The 23,740-nt window shown below is 35.0% G+C and overlaps 1 protein-coding gene and 1 pseudogene across 3 annotated transcripts; both read left to right on the top strand.

Moving 5' to 3' along the window:
* The first annotated feature begins 665 nt into the window (after nt 1-665).
* On the top strand, nt 666-19,973 carry LOC124458498 (BTB/POZ domain-containing protein KCTD5-like). Of its 3 annotated transcripts, none has more exons than XM_047008501.1 (5): nt 666-960; nt 1,106-1,214; nt 5,186-5,274; nt 15,526-15,763; nt 19,699-19,973. In XM_047008501.1, the coding sequence occupies exons 1-5, from the start codon at nt 796-798 to the stop codon at nt 19,863-19,865; spliced, it is 768 nt and encodes a 255-aa protein (XP_046864457.1). In that variant the 5' UTR covers nt 666-795; the 3' UTR covers nt 19,866-19,973. The 3 variants fall into 3 exon arrangements, with proteins under 3 accessions (XP_046864457.1, XP_046864459.1, XP_046864458.1); XM_047008503.1 differs by having other exon boundaries at nt 15,526-15,750; XM_047008502.1 differs by having other exon boundaries at nt 15,529-15,763.
* Nucleotides 12,519-14,062, top strand: LOC124458497 (annotated as a pseudogene).
* Nucleotides 19,974-23,740: the final 3,767 nt, after the last annotated feature.

Genomic DNA, 23,740 nt, shown 5'->3' on the forward strand with positions numbered 1-23,740 from the left:
GTTGCATCCTAATTACCTAGGAAATTTTACACGCCTGTTCTCGAATCTTATGATAAAATTGGAACGAGAAAAAGTCTCATATTTTCTTGACGTTTTGATTGCACGAATATACGTTTGTCCATTTGTGGTTATAGCAAAATCTACTTACGTCATATATGCAGGCTTTCTCTCCCGTGTTTCTATGCCGGCTGATACGCACGCCATAACTTGAAATCCTCGCCATAAAACTTTCTCTACATGGCAACCTTGATTGCAGTAAGTAAAATAAACATGAGCATCTTTTCATGAACGTCAGACTAGATCCTTACTTCCATTAACAAAATGCCGATTTGTTTTTAATTATTTTTCTCCCGTTCTGTCATTTTTGCTTTCACTTTGTTCGATGGAACTGTGTTTTCGAATGGATTCAGTTGGTGGTGATTAAAATTTTGTTTGGATTGATAACTTGGAGAGAAAATTAATAACTTTAGATTCTTGTAGTAATTTCCTAATAAATTTCCAGTACATACTGATAAAATATTTGAACACACAGGAATAACAGGATTGAGGATCATATTTACCAGGAGTAGAAATATGATATCCTATCTATCTCGACAGCCGTGAAAAAATACAGGAAATAAGCCAGTCTCTATATATTTAAACCAATCAGACTAAAAGTTGTACTTCGCAATTTCGAACGAAAGCGTTATCACAGGCCATTGTGCTCTAACGAAGTATATAAGTAAACAAAACAACCATCCCTAAATTTCTCTGGCGGTGTTCGGGTGAAGCGTCTCCTGCAGGTCAGTCGAAAACATGGCTACTTCTGATCAAGAAGGTGGGAGAAAGCGTTCAAAAAGTTGGATTAAACTCAACGTGGGAGGTACGCATTTCTTGACGACAAAGACGACGTTATCCAGAGATCCAAAGTCGTTTCTTTCAAGATTAATTATGGAGGATCCCGAGCTACCAACAGACAAAGTATGACAATGATTTTTGCACATAGCTCAACTTACAATGCAATTACACGAGCACAACTGCTACCAATTTCAACTTGTTTCACGTTTATTTTTTATTTGTTAATACTTGAGGCATATATTTATTTGATATTCTTTGCGTATTTTAGGACGAGCAAGGGGCGTATTTGATTGATAGGGATCCAAAATATTTTTCTCCCATACTAAATTATCTTAGACATGGTAAATTAATTATTGACTCAGGAATGTCAGAGCAAGGTATGTGTGTTTGCGAAGATGTACAGTTTGTATCAAAATAATTGATACACTTTTGTTTATAAAATGCTAAAGTAAGTGTTATGATTAATGTATTGAACCAAAAAACAACTGATTAGGTCACCAGTTATATGACTTTTATGTCAATGGGAGCAAAAATGATCTGTCAATTTGCTTTTGAAAATAGGTGCTCAAAAGACAATGTTCCACCTATGAGAATTGAAAATGTGATTTACTGAAAAAAGATAGTGCTATTATTTACTATCAATTACTTTAACAGCAATTAATTATCCAACAAAATTTACAATAATCAACCACAAAATTTATAAACGGTTCTAGAGGCTTAAGCTTCTGTGCATTTGACAAGTCATATGCATCTATTGAGGCAAGTATAGTACCATTGAATTATGCTTTGAACTGATTTCTTTTTTTGAATAAAGTTACCCTTCACATTTTCCAACAGAATTATACTTAAAAAATATTATTTGATATTTGAAGAAATGTACGTAATAATGATGTAAAAGCAAACCAATATTTTTTCCTATATTTTATGCATGATGACACAATAAATTTGGATTGAGGTTTTTTTGGTCCAATAAATTTATGTTGTATTCATTAATGTTTTTCATTATCTTTCAAATGTTTTCGAAAATATATATTTTGCCTGTTTCAAGGGGAATACTTGTACAATGTGCTTCTTGAATGTTGACACAAAGGAATCCTACTCATACATTTTAGCAAAGTTAATAAGTACAATCTTAATTCTGGAGGTGTATTCCTTAACTGTATTGCAAATTTATTGAAACTTTTCGTCATATAGATTTATGGTCACTAGTTTTTGAATCTATTTAAAAATATGTCCATCATTTGCCATCATCCTTCATCCATCATCATCCCTAATCCAACATCATCATACCTCATCATCTCTTATCTAATTTTATCATTTATCATCAATTATTATTCACTATGCGAGCATTCTCGGCTGTGATTAATCAACTACCTGCAGATAATTCTCCATAGCTGCAATTATGACTTCATACCTACATATAACAGTTTCTACAAATATGGACGCCATTAAAAGCCGGTTTTGAAAAAAATCAAAACAACGATGTTTATCACAGTTTCTAAGAACGATAAGCAAAAGCTTTTGAGCAAAAAAGAAGTCAAAAACACTAAAAAAGCGACGAAGCTGGTTTTGAACATATTTACAGCATATTTAAAAGAGAAGAACTTGAAAAACTGTTTTGTTTCAGCGACAAATTAGCGAAAGTTTTACATTTATCAGTTTTTATATTTCAGTTAGTTGAGGGGAATAATAACACCATTATTAAATTCGTTTTCCACATGATATCAAGAATTCTTAAACCTCGGTCAATATTATCCGTCGCAGCTTCGCTTCGGCAGATAACATTGACCTCGGACGTAGGCGGCCCAATAAATCACTTAAATTGTATAAACAAACGACAACTCTGCCCATTCCATCGTTACAGAACAGACCGCGCGCCGCAATCTTTGTATTAAGTGATTACACATTTAACAAATAGATAACATTTAACCGTTGTATATACAGTTATAGATACACGGGTATGACGTCAATTGTGATAAAAACAAAAAGTGGCCTCGAGCCGCTGGGGCGAGTGCACTGCACTATACCAACTTTAGTGGGGGATGATTTGGATGGTTGGCAGAGGATAGAGAATTTTTCTTTGATGCAAAGGTTGCATCTTTTATTAGTGCTGTTGTACGGTTTGCTGTGTGTGATGATGTTCCATGAGATGTCGTGGTCAATGTTGCTGTCTTTAAGGGTCCAAATGTGCTTACTGAGTTCGGTCGAGTTTCGTAGTTTTTTGTGGCGGAAAGAGGCAGTGTGATTTCTATGTCTAGTCTTAAATTCGTTTTCTCTAATCCAATGTACGTTGTGTTATTGTCCTTGCGCTTGGTGGACGATTGTAAACAGTTTCCGTTAAGTGGGCAGTTTTGATTTTGTCGGCAGTTACGGTTTTTGTACGTGTCTTTTTGGTCGCGGTGTTGTCGTTAGTTTTGTCTGATGTTCTCAGTACATGTTTGTTATGATTGTTGATTATTTGTTCGATATTGTTCATGCAGCTGTAGCTGAGTTTGATGGTCTTACGGTTGAATATTTTCCTCAGTTTATGGTCTATGGGGAAGTGTTTGTCGATTAATGAAAGGAATTTGTGGCCAATGTTCGTGTAGACGTTTTAGCTAAATGGAGGGTTGTACCAAAGTATATTTTGTCGAAGTCTGTTTTTTCGTTTGGTAGTAGTGTCTGAGTCGAATTTTAGTGTGTATCGGTATCCGTTTTCGTCGAGTGCTTTTTGGTATGGTGCAGTTATTTGGTCAAATGGCGCTGTGGACGTATTGAAGAGAAGTGTTGGACTTTGTGTAAGGTTGACATGAGAAATTGTTAAGATTGAAGGTGGTGTCAAGGAAGTCGTGATGTCAAGGAAGTTTCGATAGTTATGCATAGTCCATTGCTGTTGAAGATGTTCTTTGTTTTTCTTGGTGTGGTGTTTGAAATGGCAAGTGCGTCGTCTCGATAAATTCCTATGTCTGTTGTGATGTGTTGTAGTTGAGAAAGGAGGTAGCTTCCTACGAGTTCGCATGTCTCAGCACCATCGAGGCTGCCCATTGAGACGTACATTGGACTTACAGAAAACGAATTTAAGACTAGACTTAGAAATCACACTGCCTCTTTCCGCCACTAAAAACTACGAAACTCGACCGAACTCAGTAAGCTTATTTGGACCCTTAAAGACAGCAACATTGACCACGACATCTTATGGAACATCATCACACACAGCAAACCGTACAACAGCACTAATAAAAGATGCAACCTCTTTGTTGCCATTGATCCAGAACACTCCTATGTAATTTGTAACTATACACCTTAATTAATACGCTAACTTCCGTCATCTAACTTGTAACTATACACCTTAATTAATATACTAACTTCAAAGTTTTGGGTCTATTTTTAGATTCTAAACTTTCATTTGGATCACACGCCACAGGCTCATCCTTTAGTTATGTCAAGTTTGGCACAGGTTAACAGGGCAAAGTACGCCTTGGGCAAAAATTCACTTCTTACAACAGTTGTCCAACCTTAAGTATTGAGTAAAATGTACTATTGTTTGGTAAATTAACTGAGGTACAGAACTTTGCTGCCCGTATGTTTATCAAATCTAAGAAATTTGACAATGTTTACCCCATTGCTTCATGAATTATACTGGTTTCCTGTTTAATAATATACATTGAAAAAATTTCTCAATTCTCATTGGTTAAAAGCAGTGCAATTTATTGTAAATACTAGTGCAAAAAAGCGAAACATCGATGCAATTTATTTTCGAGAAATACCCTCCTGATTGCTAACTCAAACAAAGAAGTGTTCTAAGAGCCAATCAAAACAAAACATTTACAGGACGAAACGTTACTCGTTAATTAATAGCTATACTTAGAATTGTCTTGTCTTGTATTGTATTGTATTGTATTGTATTGTACTGTATTGTATTGTATTTTATTGTATTGTATCTTATTGTATCGTATTGTTTCGTATCGTATCGTATCGTATCGTATTGTATTGCATCCTCTATCCACTATTGTCATACTTTATTTATTATCATTATCCCTCATTCATTGTAATCAACTTTCACAATTATCATAATCTATAGTTCATTATCATCATGATCTTTAATTGAATTTGATCCAAAGTTTGTACTATTGTTAGCAGGAGTAACTAAAAGTAAGTTTCTCCAGAAATTTTCATTACCAAATCGGACCCGATTCTCTGCTTTATTCTCATGGCTTATACATAATATTGCGTAATAAATAAAGTTTGTAAATTATTTCGAAAGAGCGCAAATTTTTTTCTCGTGTTATATTTTGAGAATGTCACCAAATGTCATTTCTATTTAATGGATACATTGCTGTTATATTAATGAAAATATTTATTAATGTAGGAGTTCTAGAGGAGGCAGAGTTCTACAATATAACGGAATTGATTCAATTAACTAAAGAGAAGATTAAAAGTCATCATTTGCGAAATCAGGTGATATGTTTTTTCGTCAACCATCTCGCCATTTTCATTGTTTTAATAATGACACTATATGAAAGCAGTCTCTGTGCAAATTTTTTGTATTGACAAAATCTGCAGTTTTTGCATATGACTAAAATGTGTTAAAATAAAACAAAATGTGAGAAAAACATAACTATCGCAAACATAGGCGTCAATCCTGCGATAATTGCGGAGGACCATATTCTTATATTCTGTTATGCCAGGCTGATTTCTTTTGAAAATGAAATTGTTTTGAAAAGAAATTAACCAGGCATAGCAGAATATATGAATATGGTCCCCCCCCCAATTAAGACAGGATTGACGCCAATGGTTGCAAAAATTCTTTTTGAAACATTGCCCAGTGAAACTCCGTTCAACCCTATCAATGATTTGTTTTTCTAATATTGGGCTTAGAGTGGTAAGCATTTTGTTTAGGGGGCTGAAATCTAATATTTGAGTCACAGTGCAAATATGTGATGGGACCATTTGATCATAGTCATTTTTTCATGATGATGCTCTTTGACAACAGTGACTGCAAGTGCATAATGATAACATTTGACGATACTTCCTGGTATAAATTCTACAAATACTTCAGCAAGTATTTAATGCCTTGTCTGAGTTATGGAAAAGTACTATCGTCATGTGTAAATTCATTGTCTTTGACACGTTCAACTCAAGGCTAGCCATGTGATACAATTAAATCGAAGAAGCTTGATTCAAGATATTATGCAATCATGCGACACTGCGACAGCACTATAACTTATTGGGTTGACAACTATACCTTATTTAAATTTATGGTAAACAAATATGCAAACACCAATTATCTACACTTAAAATTTCTTCATGAAACTTTAGTAATATCAAATGCAAACATTGTTTTAAAGCAAACTGGTGGAGAGCTCTGTATTTTCACTTAAAATGGCTAACTGTTGAAACGTAGCAGAGCGCTTCATTTTGTTATTTTCTCTGCAAACTCAATATTTTCCTTACAACGTTAACCATTTGTGGGTTTAGTCATATTCCTCACCCTCCTAAATTTTGTTACAGATTCCTAAATATTACCCCAATACAGCCCCTGCTTGATAGGATCACAGCCTGACTAGAAAGCAAAAGTCAAAGCCTTGTGACATTGCTGTTTACTGTCTACATGTAAACATGGCAAGTAAAAGCAAAATAGCGTTTGACTCCTTTGTATTCATGTTTGTCATAATATTTATTTATGTTGCTATCTTTATGTTACAATTTGGACTTCGCATATTTCTGTTTCCCGAGCAAGTTCACTTCTTAAAATTGTATTGCTGCTTCGCAAATTGCGATGTGCATTCTGTTAGGGCCTGTCCACACTAACACGGATTCGTTCGAATCCGTATGCATTTTGATACGTTTAGGCCTTCCGTCCACACTAGCACGTGTATCGGATCCATCGAATCCGTATGCATTTGGAGACGCTGTCTACGGTGTTTAAAAACGAATCCGTATATGTTTTGTGCTAGTTTGGGTGGTCGGATCCGCATAAAAATTGAAATGATGACGTCAACCAAACGCAAAACTCAAAATAAACATGGCATGATTTAATTAAATTAGTTTCTATTTTATTATTAATCGATTGTTAGGATGATGATCTCGCTCTTTTCAATGCTTTATTTGTCTGACACAGAAGACAAAGAATGTTATGTGGAAATAGTTTTTTCTAGGACTGCATATCGACGAAATAGCTCAAATTTTACGGCTGACTGAGACGAAAAGATTTTGGTTGAATGCGGAACAGTTTCGTTTCACAAACTTTCATCCCAAAAAGTCTTCTTTTGCATGAGCAAAATTGCTTATTATTTAAGAAATAAAAGATGTTTACTCTTTTTACACGGGCTTAAGCAAACCAAGGAGACCTTTGGGAGAACTCGAGAGCAGATCAGTGCAAGATCACGAGTCGCCCCGGCGGCTCGTGGTCACTTTTTTGGTTTTTATCACAATTGACGTCATACTCGTGTATCTATAACTGTATAGACAACGGTTAAATGTTATCTATTTGTTTTATACAATAAAATCAAAAAAATTCCCAAGTTAAACCGTCAAACAGTTAGTTTTCTTTGTCTCCCAACAATTGGAACATTGAAAAGTCTTGATTTTGCAAAAATCACGCTGACGTGCCTATAGGATTGAAGGAATGCTATTGGCTAGCTTAATCACGTGATAAAATGTGATTGGCTAACAAAATAAACAAGCAATGGCCGATCAAATTTTGTTGAAATTTTGTTATCGAAGACGAAGTACAAATCAATTATTGTTTGAAAACCGGGTTTTTTCTTTTCTTTTTGCTCAAATACGTCAACTGCCTTAACTAGGTCTTTGTGAATATCTTTATTTTTCCATTTAAGGAGGTATTGCGATAAATTTTCAAATATATCCGCCCATTGTTTGTTGTTATAAACATGAAATTTTCTGTGACGTCAATTCCGTGCGTACGTCCTCTTATAGATCATAGCTCTCGACCAATGAAATTGCTCAAATTCTTCTGGTTGCTGCCTAGCGTCAGTTAGGCAGCACACTAATCGCGAGATGACTCGGCCCAGTCCTTCGCCCGACTTATATGCTGGTGAAATCTTGATTTGTTTTTGTCCGTCTGTCGGAGGATTTTCAAGGGGGGGGGGGATTTTTACAGAATGAGAGGGAGCGTACGCGGGAAGCAAGATTTGCAATGCGCACGCAGTATCTATGTTCCATGCGCTTTTAAATGTATTAAATTGAACTCGGAAATGACGAATTTTTTAAACATATGGTTAATTTACAAATCGCTGGTGATCTACATTAAGGCGATGAACGTTTTAGTGTTCAATCTAGAGGCAAGCAATATGCCTTTATGAGTTTATTGGCAGTTTTAACAGCCGAAATATACCAATTGTTGTATGGTCCAAAACAACCGTGAAAAATATCTTAGTGCAGGGTGACAAATTAAATTTAAAAGCTCTGAATACTGGCTTAATTTCTTTAAATACAGGGGATAAACTTTTGTCTGTAGACAATTTCCTAAAACTGTTAGTATTTTACGTTGTAAAAGCTCCTTTTCTTATGGAATTGAAATGCCCAATGTGGCCACTGAAAACAATATGCCCTTTGGTATTAAGCGTTTAAAGGCACAAAATAACACTGAACTACCCATTGTGGTACAGCCTGTTGAGGCACGAAAGAACATTGAATTACCCATTGTGGTACAGCCTGTTGAGGCACAAAATAACATTAAACTACCCATGGTGATAGAACATACTCAACTACCCATGGTGGTAGAAAATATTCCACTACACGTAGTGGTAGAACATACTGAACTGCATGAAGTAAAGAAAAAACATATTTGATTTATAAATTATGAACAGGAGCTTCAAGGTCTTGTAATAACTGACAGTGTTGTTGAGTCTCACACACAATTCTTTCAGCAGTTTTGAATACATTCATGAAACATAGCTATGCTCTATTAATATTAGAAGGCTATATGATGGCAATAATAAAACATTATTTCTTTATGTTTCACTCTCATGCTAGAGACTTATATGACTTGCCAGATCCTAATGGCACAGCAGTTGTCATTATATTTTCTTCTACTTTAGAGCTAGAACAATTTTTGTGTTGTCTTTCAACAAAACAACTTGTCAATTTGTTTGAAATTGTACCAATTCATGTAAGTAGCTATCCAAGCACTGTTGAACTGATCAAGTCATTAGAAGTAGAAAAAAATCTGAAGAAACTGATGAAGAGGGACAAATAAGACTTTAAAAAAATGTGAGTCTAAGAAAAGAAGACAGTCAGAGAAAACTGACAGAGTCAGACATTTCAGAATTGAGAAAGATAAACAGTCTTGAAGAAAAAAAAAGATCACAGGAAACAGACTCTCAGCAACAAGTCAGATTTGAAAAGAATAAACACTCTAAAAAACAAAAAAGGTCTGGTGAAGCAGACATTGAACGACAAGTTAGACTTGAAAAAGATAAACACTCTAAAAAACAAAAAAGGTCTGCAGAAACTGACATCGAAAGACAAATGAGACTTGATAAAGATAACACTCTAAAAAACAAAACTAGGCTACTAAAGTTCCACAATCTAAACATAAAATAAATCAAGAAGATTATGTAAATAAATTTGACCATACAACCTATGATGGTATAGAAGAGCAATGTTGGGCCAAGGATAATATGGACAAGTTTCATAAATCTGTGGAACATATTGTTAGTCAATGTACAATTTGTGGAGGCATAGTCCTTGAAATCCAAATGAAGGTCACCATGTGTGTGTTCACGATGTTCCAGAGACAAAAAATATCCCAAAAGATTTTCACCTGAAAATGTAATGACACCTTCATCTGTCCCAGATGAACTGCAAAATTTAACTCGGGTTGAGGAAATGTTAATTGCTCGGGCATTGGCAATTATGAGAGTTTATATTAAACCTGGTAGTCAACAAGGTTATTCAGGGCATTGTATCAACTTGCCACAAAATATCACAGAACTTGCAAAAATTTTGCCAAGATATCCTAAAGATTTGACTGTAGTTAGTATCAAAGTAAAAGGCAAAGACAACACATTCAAAGATGTGATAGTAAGAAAACATAAAGTGTATAATGCTTTAGTTTGGCTTAAAGACCATAATCCACATTATTCAGAAATATTAATTAATATTCATGCATTGAATTCATTGCCTGAAAATGGTGCACCACCAGAACTTACGACTGTTGCCTAATGATGATTTTGATTCAGAGCTGAACTGTTCACCTCATATGTGTCTTCCTACTGATAATCCTTCTGAGGATATTGTTTAGAATGACTCTATATATATGAGTAGATTTTTACCACCTTTTCATGAGGGCCACAAGTTTTTCACACTTGTTGTGTCACGTGTTACCCTCTTTTTAATAAAGTTTAATCAATCAATCAATCAATCAACCTGTTGGTAAACAGCAACAACAGGAAGTTGAAGCTGTTAAACATAAGCTTTGTGCAAATGACCCAATGTCATAGCCTACAGTGGAAAATAAGCCAATGAATGAATATCAAATGTCACATTTATCTACAATGGCTTTTTCAACATTATTTCCTGATGGAAAAGGTGATCGTACAAATCAAGAACTTTTAAGAGAAGTTCCTCTTCAAGAACGAATAAAGCATCTTCTAAAGTTTGCTGAAATTATTAATGGCAAATGGGTATACCGTTTTGCAAATCACCTAAGATTTTCATATTGGGCTTTTAATATGCTTGAAAGAGAACGAATTTTTACAGCAAAGTAGAATATTCCTGAGGCAAAATCCAGGTGAAGCTCATCTCACCATCGATAAACTGCGTCAAATGGCTGCCAGTAGCAGTGCTAATGTTTTTATGTCTAAACTCTCCAGATATGTTGCAAATATTTCAGGTTCAAATGCTTACTGGAATAAGATTCGAGAAGAGCTGAAAGCCATTATTACAAATGTTCGATCGCCAACATTATTTTTTACTTTCTCCTCAGTAGATATGCATTGGCCCGAGTTACATGCATTATTTAACGCTAATGCTGATTGTAAAAGTTCTCACACCACCAATGAGACAAGGCGACAAAATGTCATAAGAAATCTTCATTTTGTAGATTGGTTTTTCACACAGAGATTAGAAAGCTTTATCAAACATTGGCATTATGAAACATATGGGGCAAAATGGCACTGGTTCAGGTATGAGTACCAAGGTAGAGGTAGTATACATTTTCACGGAACTGCTAAGCTGAAAAATTACCCAGGTTTGTGTCAACTTTCTGAGACTGCCTTAAAAGGTTTCTTAGCACATGAATTTAAGGATGAAAATGATTATTCTGATACAATAGAACTAGACCAGGACATTGAAGCTGGTCACAGAGCTGCTGAGACTGTGCGTCAGTATGTTGATTGGTTATTATCAACCATTAATTCAAATCCACCAGATGAAGACATTTGGATAGGACCTGAGGTTCATCCATGTCGACGACCTCATAAAGATATCTCTGAACATGAGAAACAATCAGATTATGAAGATTTTGTAAACATGGCTCGACGACACACTCGTTGTAGCACAAGTGACTGTCTTCGAAAAAGGCAAACGAAGAAGAATTGAAATGTCGATTTCATTTTTCATTTGAACATCGTGCCGAGACAAAATTAGAATTTGAAAAATTCACATTAAACACGGTGATAATCATTACAGGACAAAGGTTGTAACTAAACGAACGATGCAAGGTTGAATAATCATCAACAGCTTCAACTCCAAGGATGGAGAGCCAATTTGCGATATCAAAGTTGTAATCCATCACTATGCTTGTGTGGAATATCTCACGAAACATGCAGCTAATGGTGAACTAAGATCTCCTTTATTAACGCAAGCATTCGATTTTGTTGTTCAAAATGTAGATGTTAATAGTGAGCCTCATCCAGTTGTTAAAAATCGTCAGGAAATCTCTTGTTGAAAGAGATTATGCAGCGCAAGTGACGATGCATCATTTGTTGTCACTGAAACTTCACAGTTCATCATTTAATGTGATTCCAGTAAGTCTAAATGGTTCACATATAGTGCGTGAAAATGTTCAAGAAGGTGAGTCATGCACTAATCGTTCTCTTCTTGATATATACGCCAATCGTCATGAATGTGATAGTTCACAAGACGTTTTGAGTATGAACTTCGTCCAATTTGCTACAACGTACAAAGTAGTAAAAGTCAAACTTGCAAAGCTGCCTGAAAATGTTATACCAAGAATTTTTCCGACATGTTCTCCAAATACAAAAGGTCAAAGCTTTGGACTGTATTGGACGCTACAGAGACAGTTGTTGATATTATTTTTCAGGACAACCATCAACCACCAGACTTGCCTATTGCAGTCATGATTAAGTTTGAGAACTATAGAGGTCATGCTTATAATGTAGACAGACCATTTTGTGTTCCAATATGTCCAATCACAGTCTCTTGGTAGTTTGAAACTGGTTTTCATGAGAGGCAAAAGCTGCCTCTAAGACTCGCTTGGGCTCTAACAATTCATAAGAGCCAGGGCTTAACTCTTCCAAAAGCATGGATAGATGTTGATAAGTCCGAAAGAACTGCTGGAAATTCAACCTTGGAAGAACTCCTGGAAAGAATTATTTTCGCAAGTCTGGAAATTCAACCTCGTGTTTTCAAAATCCCATTATAAACGTTTGTTTGCACTGTTTGAAAAAGGTACGTTTTAATAAAAACCATTTTCCTTTAGGAAGGTCATATAGGAACGTTTTGCCTGGCTTGCGTATAGAAAAAGATAGCCTTAACTTCATATTTTGGCACTTAAACCTGTCAGGTCGACAGACTATTAGTATGTTTCGTATCAAAACAGAATCTATACTAGATAATATAGTAAATGACATATGTACTAATAGGCTACTTTTCTTTTCCTTAAAGATTGTTCTGAATACTGAGCAAAATTGTAAGTAATAGTTTATTTATATTATGTTCAGTTTAGTTATGTTTTCAAAATTCAATGAGTGATTAATTCTCAAAATAAATTTTAGTGTTTCAATGCTCGTTTTTCCATCATATTTTTTGTAGCGCCAACTAAAAGCTCAAACCAGGATATGCTGTGTTATTTGCATGCAGTATCACCTGTAAAAGTGTCTGGAAGTGGGACTTCCAAGTACTTCAACATGATTTTGCAAACACTAACTGGAACTACTAATGCTGTTTGCTTTTCACCAGAAAAAAGAGCCACCTTAGAAGAGTTCCAAACTGAAAAAAGCCCAGTCAAAATTTCGCAATATAGAACCACCAACAAATATGGCAGATGTTGTTATTGGTAAAACCACACTAATTACTCTCACCACCCTTGAAGTTCCATTTGACTATGAATAACTACAATCCTCATCTACTTGCACCATTGCATCATTACGCCAAGTATCACAAGAGCAACTGGTGACTGTCATACCCAAAGTAACTAAGTTCACTGCAAGCAATATTATAAATACCACAGCCAGAAACTTCAATCGTCAGTTGAAAAAGCAAGATGCTATAATTGTGGACACAACTGCGTCAATCCAACTCGATCTGTGGAAGCACTATATTGATTGTCTTGAAGAAAGCTCTACTTATTTATTGCAGAATCTTCGCTTAAAACAAGATAACGCAGGAAGCAGGTATTTGAATACCCCAAAAATCAGAGCTGTTTTCTTACAAAGAAGTTGAAGAATTCACCAAAGAACTTGCACAAGACCTTCATACTTTATCAATAATTGAACTGCCAGTGACTATACTTGGAGTAGAGTCCATTTCACCCTACGTAACATGCCTTAAATGTGGGAAAAAAGTCGTCACATTGCAAGAAAACGTCAAGAAAACAACACATTGCTCATTGTGGACTTTGTTACATGGTTCAGAAGGTTGCTTCATGTAAGAAGCAGTGGTTTTTGAAAGTTTTTTGTCAGAATTTAAAAAAGCGAGGAGATACAATCAGTTTGTGTATATTTAATGAGAATGTTGACAAGATACCGCAGTTTGCAGTTTATTCCACGAGATATTGATCTTCGCTCTGTGTCACGAGATGAACTTACATCTAACCTCTTGTCTTTACCAGACATCATTATAATGTATGATGATGTCCAAAAAAAAAAAATTATTGATGTGTCTTCCATTGACATTTAACATTATTGATTCATTATAGTACACTAAAAGACACTTATGCCTTATAATAGTAAATATTGTTCTGTTATTTCTCACTCTTACATTGATTATTTCTTGTTGTTTCAATTACAATTTCTTTCATCGGAAGGTAAATTTTCAAGGGGTGTCAGATAATGTTTGTCTTTTTTTTGTCATTTCAATGCATTTAATAAACTGTTTTTCCGAAGAAAAAAGAATCTTGAATTTCCAGTTTCATTAAAAGTATTCAGTCTATAACTAGCATTTTTACTTTTTACAGAGTGAAAATTTTTTGTCATTTTCATCGATTTTGATAGTGCTTGAAATACTTAATGGTTGTCATCTCGATCTCAATAATTGAATATCCTTAAAGACTTTAATATGTTTTAAAGGAAAACCGCAGCTTAAGAGCAGATTGACTGTGTGTGACAAAAATATATAGTAGCTATTAGATGTTTTCATTCTGTATGTCAATTTTGTCGAATAAAAATTCATACCGACAATTCCTTTTAGTATATTAATCCTAACACGGTTTTTAATATGCACATGAAAAACATGTGACTTGGACGATCTAAGGGGATCTTAAGGATTAATGTATTATGGATATACTCTGATGATGGCTTTGGAATAAAGTCGAAACACAGTGCCATCCAGTAAACTGTTATAGTGGCGAGAATTTCTCGTCCATACGCAGTTTAAAAGAGATTTGACTCGTCTCCAATCCCTGTGGGTTTGGTAGCCCGACAGGACTAGTATCCCGAAGGTGCGAGTTCAAATCTCGTCCAAGTCACATGTTTTTTATGTGCATATTAAAAACTGTGTTAGGATTAATATATTATGTCTAATATATTATGTTAGGATTAATATGTTATGATTAATATATTACTCTGATGATGGCTTTGGAATAAAATCTTTTTAGTTTATTTGAAAAACGTAATAATATTTTCGCTCTGTGGATAACGTAGAATTGAAATAAATATCGTTCAAAATATTTTCTTCATGAAGATAAAACTGACTGGTATAATGAAATCAACTGAGGTCAAATTAAAGATCTAAGATCCGAAAAAGTACAAATTATTTATGAACGCACGAGTGAGGACGAATGATGACGACTGATATTTTTTTGACTTCAATATTTGGCTTCAGTTATCATTCCACTTATTTAATTATTGAGCTCACTGATGAAAACACGGTTCTAGACCAATCACCGCACGCGCTTTATTGTTTCTATTTTATAATGTATTATCTGGTCACAGTTTGAAATACATCAATTCTATTCGACTGTTGTCATTTTCTGCATGATACCTTATGACCTTGGTCATTGTGATGATAGTACTATCTACCCGCAGTCATTGTGTACCTAGTTCACCCATTTTCAACCATTGAATTTTTCCGTGGAGCTAACTGTGAGTGTTTGGGCACGCTTCTATGCAATCTCAATCGTATTGCATCGTATATTGCTACAAAATGTATTGATCAGCGTGTCTGAAAGTTTCTGATGTGAAATAATTTGGGTAGAATAAGAGGCAATTGCGCCAATAGATGTACAATAGATTGCTGAGTCTCAGCGTATCTTGCTGCCACTAAATGCTTCATTTGTTTTAGAAGACCTCAACAAAGCATGTCTACAGAGTCATACAGTACCACGAGGATGAGCTCACCCAGATGGTCTCTTCACTGCCTGATGGATGGAAATTTGAACAGTTGATAAGTGTGGGTAGTAATTACCAATATGGTGCTGAAGATCAAGCAGAGTTTCTCTGTGTCGTGTCAAGAGATATCACCGAATCCGAGGAACCTGGTGCATCAGCGCAAAGTGCAAGAGCAAAGGTATCCTCTATTAGTAAGTTTTTTTTGTCAGTTAGAATTTGGCTATCCTGGGACGTGTATTCTTCACATTTTTATTAAAATGTTAACATCAGCGTCAGGAAAGTAACTTCTTTAGATGGTTAAATCGATTTTAAGAACATATGCAATATATTTGATACTTGGAAAATTCATTATCATGGACTTTTCGGTCTTAAATATAGGTGACTCAGCGCCGGAAGTGACGTAAAAAGGAGAACACGATCGTTACACAAAGCACAGAATAGATAACAGAAGGGCCACTTAGCGAAAAATGCGGTCCTAAATTTTAATGCGCATGCGCTACTTCCGCCATGTTGGCAGCAAGATAAACTTGCTACACTAAATAAGGGTAGCAATGTACAATTCAAAAATCTTGGCGTTATTACTTGAAAAGTTGAAATATTTATCCTGAGACGACCAAATCAAAGCTGTGGTTAATAAAGGCAATCAAGACCTACCCTCAGCATCGTGCTGAAATGGGAACATACAATCAACATATTTTTATGCTTTTTCATGTACAACCAATGTGTACAATTCTATTGAGACCTGTATGAGAAATGCTGTGCCGTGGCCGTGTGGTCAAGGTTATTCGTATTTATTTATTTGTAAAGAACGGAAGCGGAGAAGCGCTTTACAAACGTCTTTAATATCAGAAACAAGAAGGAACAATTTGAAATTTATCAACGGACGTGCTACACTAAAAAAGATATTTCGTATGACATTGGATTTGGTGCTTTAGAATTCAGACAAATTTAGTCATATCCCGAACACTCGATAAATGTTCATTGAGAAATTGCAAACTTGTGCAATTGTATTTAATGCCAATGTCATATTGTGTTGGGAAAATTCTTATATTGTATGATTGTAGCTAACTTCCAGATGCTCTTAACTATATGTTCCTTATATTTGTCATGTTTTAGATAATTTAAAGTATTGATTGCGTTGTAAGGAAATAAAATTGTCCTCTTGCTTCTATTAATATATATATGTTGTTATTTTCGTTACATCGCTGTCGCTGCATTAATTTTCAGATTAATTTTCAAGTTAAATATGCTACACAAATATTCAGCCACACCGTTGCTGCATCGATTTGCACATATTCATCAATTGGAGCACTACCACCATCAGCCTTGGTTACAGCTGAGTTGCTTTTCAAATTTGATTTGCTTTTCGATTGCGTCAATAGTTCCACACTGAAATTAGCAAAAGAACAAAGAAGTGCAATAAGCAACAGCAATAATCACATTGCTTTTCTCAAAGAAGCAATGTCCTTTATCCAGGGAATCAAAGTTGTAAAAGATGGTAAAAACATCACAGGCAGAATCAAATCACTGAAGGGATGGCTTATATCTATAAAGGCTATTATCTGTCTCTGGACCTATCTTCATGCCTCACATAATTTTGCATTCTTGCTTACCAGAAGATTAAACACAGATGCTTTAGAGAATTTTTTTGGAACAATACGCCAGCAAGGAGGTAATTCTGACAATCCCACGCCAATACAATTTATCAGAGCTTTTCGAAAGTTTTTTTTCAGTTCACTTTTGACCTCTTCCAAAGGAAACTGCTCTAAAGATATGGACACTCCGCTAACACAATTTTCAATGCCGAAACCATTTAGTATGCCACTTACTCATGCAAAAGCTCCAAGTGACTCACTGTTTATTGGTGAAAATCACTACCGAGAACAAAATATTAGCTACAATTTATTCCTCAAAAATGCTGCTGCCTATGTTTCAGGATATTTGCTAAGCAAAGCTTTCAAAATCCACAGCTGTCTCCAATATATGAACGTTTTGACTTCAAATAACATAAACAATGATGGCAATTTGCTTTGCTATTTCAAGGCATATAAAGAACTCAACTTTGGTGGGCTGACTGCTCCTTCATCGTGCTATTTAAATTACATTATGCAACTTGAAGACACCTTCGTGGATTGCTTCTCAGTCACAACCAAAAATCTGAATGTTGGAAAGAGCATCTTGAAGAGTCTTAACATGATACCAGTTCCATTCCGTACATGTTCACAGTTTCCACTGCAATATTTGGTCAAACTTTTTTTAAGAATGCGAATTTATTACGGCATCAAATTTGCAAATCGCGAGTTTTCCTCTTTTAATAAAAGATCGCGAAAGTACATTAAAGTCAAGCATTTGTAACATTGTACAAACTTACTACAAGGAAAATTCCATAGACAAAGTTGATGATCCTTTTCATTGTAACTCGTAATACAAGCATAACCATGATTGAATGTTGGCAAGTCGGCGAAAGCATCAGACCACAATAACAAATTTTCACTCTAAAACGTGTATTCTAACGATACGATTCGACCTAAGTTGTCAAAATTACCTTCTTTGACATTGCTCGTGATGGCATACACAAAACAAAAATGGAATAGCCATATAATTGTCGAGGACGCGCCGAACTGTTTCTCATTACTATATTTTCTATTACGAACTTGCTGGAGTTATCTTGCTGCCAACATGGCGGCGATGCCTGATTGCGGGCTAAAAGTTGACAACAAGATATTCAAAGGCTCCGACGACAGTGGCCCTTCTGTAACGTTATCTATTCTGTGCACAAAGTATGCACACCTTAAAGTATTATTGAAATTTAGTGCAAAATAGTGTCCGAACAGTTTAATTTTTTAACGTTTATTGTATATTATAAACATGTGTATTGAAAGCCATAAAGTGTTGTCAAAGCAGCCGTGTTGGGCGAGTACATCAAAGTGTTGATGCTTAACAAAGCACGAAAGTAACATGAATACTTCTAACTATATGGGATTTTCACCCCACATGGCGACTCATCAAAACACTATATATCTTCAATACATGTGTTTAACTTTTTACGACGCCAAGTGATATCATTTATATTGCAAATGTTCTTAAAATCGAATTACCTATCCGAAGAATTTCTTTTCCCCAGCCTATGCACTCAAAAATCTCTTTCAAACAACAATAGATGATTTACTTATACCTTTGATTTAAAATAAGAGAAATACTTTTTACAAAATCAATTACACCACCTGCTTTGATGCTATACTACTTTCCCTGGTTTTATACCAAATTCTCTTTATTATAATATCAACGTTGTCCATCATTTTATCAACATATGTCTATTGTTAAATGATTGGTTTTAACACGGGAGTCTTGTTACACGTTTGTGGATGTAGATCGTCTAGGTTAGTAGAGTCCTGAGAAAGGCTGTTGTTGGTGATCTTGACTGGCGTTTCGACAGCCTTAGCGGTAGTCGTCTTCAGAGTCAAGGGAGGAGTAAACAGTGGGTTTTATCCCAATTTGCCATGCCAACTTAGAATAAAACCAACTGAAAAGATCACACTTGACTCAAGTGACTATCGCTAAGGTTGTCACAAAGGTCAACACCAACAGTCTTTCTCAGGACTTTACTAACCTGGAAGATCTACATCAACAAATATACTTCTATTGTTATATCAACATTAGTTCATTGTTGTATCATAGGAAAAGCGAATTAACCCTTAATTGTGCGTTGTGCACAATAGTAATCTCGATAGAAACCTAATCAAACTTATAAGAAAAAGTATCTTGCGGTACAAAAGGTTAAAAGTACTCATTCTGAATGCACCTTTACCACCCTGGATATTCGTTTCACGTGACCACGCACGTAGTGAAAACAGCATTCACTCGAACAAACAAATCGAACAAATTATGTGGATTGTTATTACACTAGCGTACATGTAATAACATAACCGATACGAAAGGATTTATCTTTACTATTTAAACATCGTACTTCCTCGCGAAAAAACACTTTTTCTTCTCAACATGAACGCTTATGTAATAATTCTCCGTATAATTTGTGCGATTTGTTTGTCCGAGTGAATGCTGTTTTTGTCACGTGGTCACGTGTATGCCAGGTTGGTAATGGTGTATTCTCTGTCTTTTCTTTTAGGCTCTTCAAGAAAGAGGTTCGAGAATGTAAATCGTATGTTGTGTATTATGAAAAAAATTGAGTTAAGTTTGGTTGGCTGCTGGGAAGCTACCGAGGAAAAACTATTTGTGCACTTAGTTATTATTGTATATAGCGTATATATGGCACTGACTGTTGGAAAGGGTTAGTGGAACTTGTGAGATAAGAAGTGACTTGTTCCAGCCCCTTCCACAAATATTAAACAAGGAATGTACACGAACGGGAGTGCATTTATTAATATAACAATCAAACGAAAAGGTTGTCGAATCGCGCTCGCTGGCTTTATTCTAAAGGAAATGTTGTGCATTCTGATCAAGTGAATGCAAAGTGTTTCCTTTTATTTTTCTGATAAATCGTAGATCTTTCATGGCTGTCTTCAAAGGGACAGAAAACTCCAAATTTTATTCTTATTATTTATTGACCGTCATAGCCAATGACCAGTGAACTGTAATAACAACTGGAACGATAAGTCAGGGGGGAAATTGAAGCCAGATGAATGGCAGCCATGCAGGTCGCTCTAGTCCTTTTGTAAACTAAATGGAATTTTTATATTTATAAAATTTTAAAAGTAAACTTTGTGTTACTTTTCCAAAATACTATTAAATTTAAAGAATATTGGTCGAATTTACAGATTGTCGAAAAAAATTGGCTAAAAGTCATAGTATTCCTGAAAAATTTGAAAGCAAAGTCCAAAATCAGAAAATGTCCGCCCGATTTTTTGTTGCTTTTTCTGAGTTTTTGAAAGTTCCAGGCATAGCCAAACGTTCAAACCACCAAAATTTTTTTTTTCCATGTTAAATACACAAACCTACAAGGCTTAGAAAAAATTGAGCCATTTGCAAAAGAGAAAAATGCGTTTTTATACGTAGAAGCATTTATCATGCCATGAATTACACACAATACAAATATGTATACAGCTCAGTGTCATTAAGAAACGTTCAAGATCCTCGCAAAAAGAGTTTTTAAAAAGCTTTTTTTAATAATGTAAACGTATAAAATCAAGATTATATTTTAAATACATAACATATAGCTCTTATGCTGTCTGTGTAAAGTATAAAAAGATAGAAAGGAAAAAAACACGTTTATAAAACGAGCCGGTAAGCTTGGTACACAGTAAAAAGAAAAGGGCCATTTTAGCCCCCAAAATGGGGCCAAAATATTGACCCCAGAACGGCCCCATAATTTAGAGCCAATTTTTTCCCTTTAAAGAGGGGCCAAATTTGGCCCTTTAACAATACATATATGTATTGTTAAAAGAAACAATAAATAAACAAGGAAAATTGTAGGTTAACAAATAAGATATAGGTATCACTAGATTATTTTAAACCGTACAAAGACGTGAATCATACACTATTAGTTTTATAAAATCCTCAAAATTTTGAAATACTTTTTTGTATTTTTTTCGTCCTCGATTCTTGCCGATTATTTTTCTCCTCAAAAATATCTTGCTTTAGCATACACTAAGTATGGTAGATGCTATTTTAAAGAACAAAATCTGTCAAAAAAACAAATAATTTTTTCACGTTTTTTAACTGCAAGAATCCAAAACGAACGTCAGTCAGTCGCGAAGAAAACAATCAAAGCCAATGATCAAAGCACGTTTTATTTCAGGGGGAGTTGATTAAAATTTAGCTGCATGTTTGGCTTCAACCAATCAGGGGACAAAACTATAGGATTTTTGGTTCCAGTTTATGTTACAGTTCACTGCAAATGACCTAGAACCCAATCTACTAGATATCTGACTCCGCTGAAATTGTAAAGTAATAAGTCAGGCAAGCCGCCATCTTGAAAGGTGGCAAAACTGAAGATAATTGCGACTAATATCTGCTTTTGCTGAGAGTCGCAAAGTTGATAGTCTAGGTTTGATACTTAAAATATTATATAGGATGGGTTTTTTAAACTTTGTTTTGACTTATTTTTTATTTTGACTTTTGCTTTTTCCATCTTTCAAGATGACGTAGCCTCACCTTACTCTGTAGATAGCAGACATCTAGAGGATTGGGTTCTAAATCATTGGCCATAGCCATTGATATGTATATTACAAGGACGTGCATTCCTAATATCGTTAGTGCAAAAATTTAAAGCCGGAAGTAGACAGCTTTAATTAGATGTGCCGCCATATTGAACAGTCCCACTCATAATAATAATCTATAGTAAAGAACCACGATAGCAATGAATTTTGGAGCGCATTGTACCAATGCACCCTAAAATATCTTTCAAGGTGAAGCTAGAAGCATTCTCTTGCGATAGTATCCCTTAAATGGTGTTAAAAAAATTTTTGATGCACGTTGAAAGACCATGGTGGTTCTTTACTATAGAGTATTATTATGAGTGTGACTGTTCAACATGACGGCGCATCTAATTATAGCTGTCTACTTCCGGCTTCAAATTTTTGCATTCACCATATTGGAAATGTGTGATACATGTAATATACATATCAATGGTTTTTACACCTTGCCAACGCTAAACAGATCTATTCCATTGAAATTAAATGTGAAAAAAAGTCATAGTTTTTGTTCATAAATATATCACTTCGTTGAATAATACCCGAAATTTCCTTTTCGTGATGAACGAAATCAAACCACGATTTGATTGGTTTAAAAAACAAAGCGATGTAAAGACTCTCGACCATTGAGTTATATAAAGACAGTGAACTCAATATTTAAATAACTGGAATGATAACTGTAGCCAAAAATTGAAACCAAAAAATATTTGTCGTCATCATTCGTCATCACTAGTGTTTCTCGCGTGTTTATAAACAATTTGTATTTTTTTGGATCCTAGATCTTTAGTTTGACCTCAGTTGATTTCATTTTACTAGTCAGTTTTATCTTCATGAAGAAAATCTTTTGAATTGTATTTATTTCAATTCTACATCATCCTCAGTGCAAAAGTATTATTACGTTTTTCAAGTAAACTAAAAGGATTTGTTGGTATGAATTTTCATTGAACAAAATTTACATATAGAATGAAAACATCTTAAATATAGCTACTATATATTTTTGTCACACACAGTCTATCTGCTCTTAAGCTGCGATTTTCCTTTAAAACATATCAAAGTCTTTAAGGATATTCAGTTATTGATATCGAGATGACAACCATTTAGTATTTCAAGCAGTATCAAAATCGATGAAAATGACTATCGCTCTGTAAAAAGTACTTTAAATCCACTGAAATGACAAAAAAAAAGACAAACACTGTCGGACACCGTTTGAAAATTTACCTTCCGATGTAAGAAAAGTTTTTGCTTGAATATTTTCTCGTCATATTTTCTTATTGTATTGTCTTTTTAGCATACAGTGTAATTTTCAGTTGGCTTTTCCTCGTTACAAGTTTTAAGTTACAACGAACTCGCTCGCTGTAGTAAAGTTTCACTGAGCACTGAACACTTTAAATAACAAACAATATTACGTTGCTTACCGGCCTCATGAAACCAGGAGCGAAACTAGCACCTTTTTAATGGGGAGAGGGGCTGGGGATGAAATTGACCTGCAAGGACACAAGATGCACTGCAGATCATATGGAACAGTACTTATGCAATAATAAAATATTGGGTTGATTGAACAGATCTACATGTATTTTGTAATATATGTTGTTTGCTTGTGGCAGAACGCACTTTAGCGTATTATTTAATCTTTAATGGCAGTTTTCGCATCTTTGCAGTTGCCCAATTTTTTAAAATACCATTTAAGTCAACATTGTCCGTAAGATCTTTTTCACATGCAAGAACGATTAAGTCACTTAATCGCGTATCTTTCATTGCGGATCTCAAGCAGTTTTTGACTATCTTAAGCATGCTGAAACACCTTTCATCTTTTGCTACAGACACTGGAGCGGTCAGCAATAGTTGATACGCCTTGCACACCGTTGGAAAGACTTTTTTGCGTTTGAAAGCAAATAACGCAATGTCTTGAAGGGATTTGGGTTCTGATTTAAGTTGTGATGACTCAATATTATTGAAAATTTCCAACTCAAACAGCACTATTTCTGCATCAACATCTTTCACCGCCCGTGGAAAAAGACT

This window comes from Xenia sp. Carnegie-2017, unplaced genomic scaffold (assembly GCF_021976095.1).
Source record: "Xenia sp. Carnegie-2017 unplaced genomic scaffold, XeniaSp_v1 HiC_scaffold_6, whole genome shotgun sequence".
In the NCBI taxonomy this organism is placed as follows: domain Eukaryota; kingdom Metazoa; phylum Cnidaria; class Anthozoa; order Malacalcyonacea; family Xeniidae; genus Xenia; species Xenia sp. Carnegie-2017.

Coding starts and splice junctions, on each gene's coding strand:
- LOC124458498 (XM_047008501.1), top strand. CDS start 796: ATGGCTACTTCTGATCAAGAAGGTGGGAGAAAGCGTTCAAAAAGTTGG. Junction 961..1,105: donor CCGAGCTACCAACAGACAAA/GTATGACAATGA, acceptor TGCGTATTTTAG/GACGAGCAAGGGGCGTATTT. Junction 1,215..5,185: donor CTCAGGAATGTCAGAGCAAG/GTATGTGTGTTT, acceptor TTATTAATGTAG/GAGTTCTAGAGGAGGCAGAG.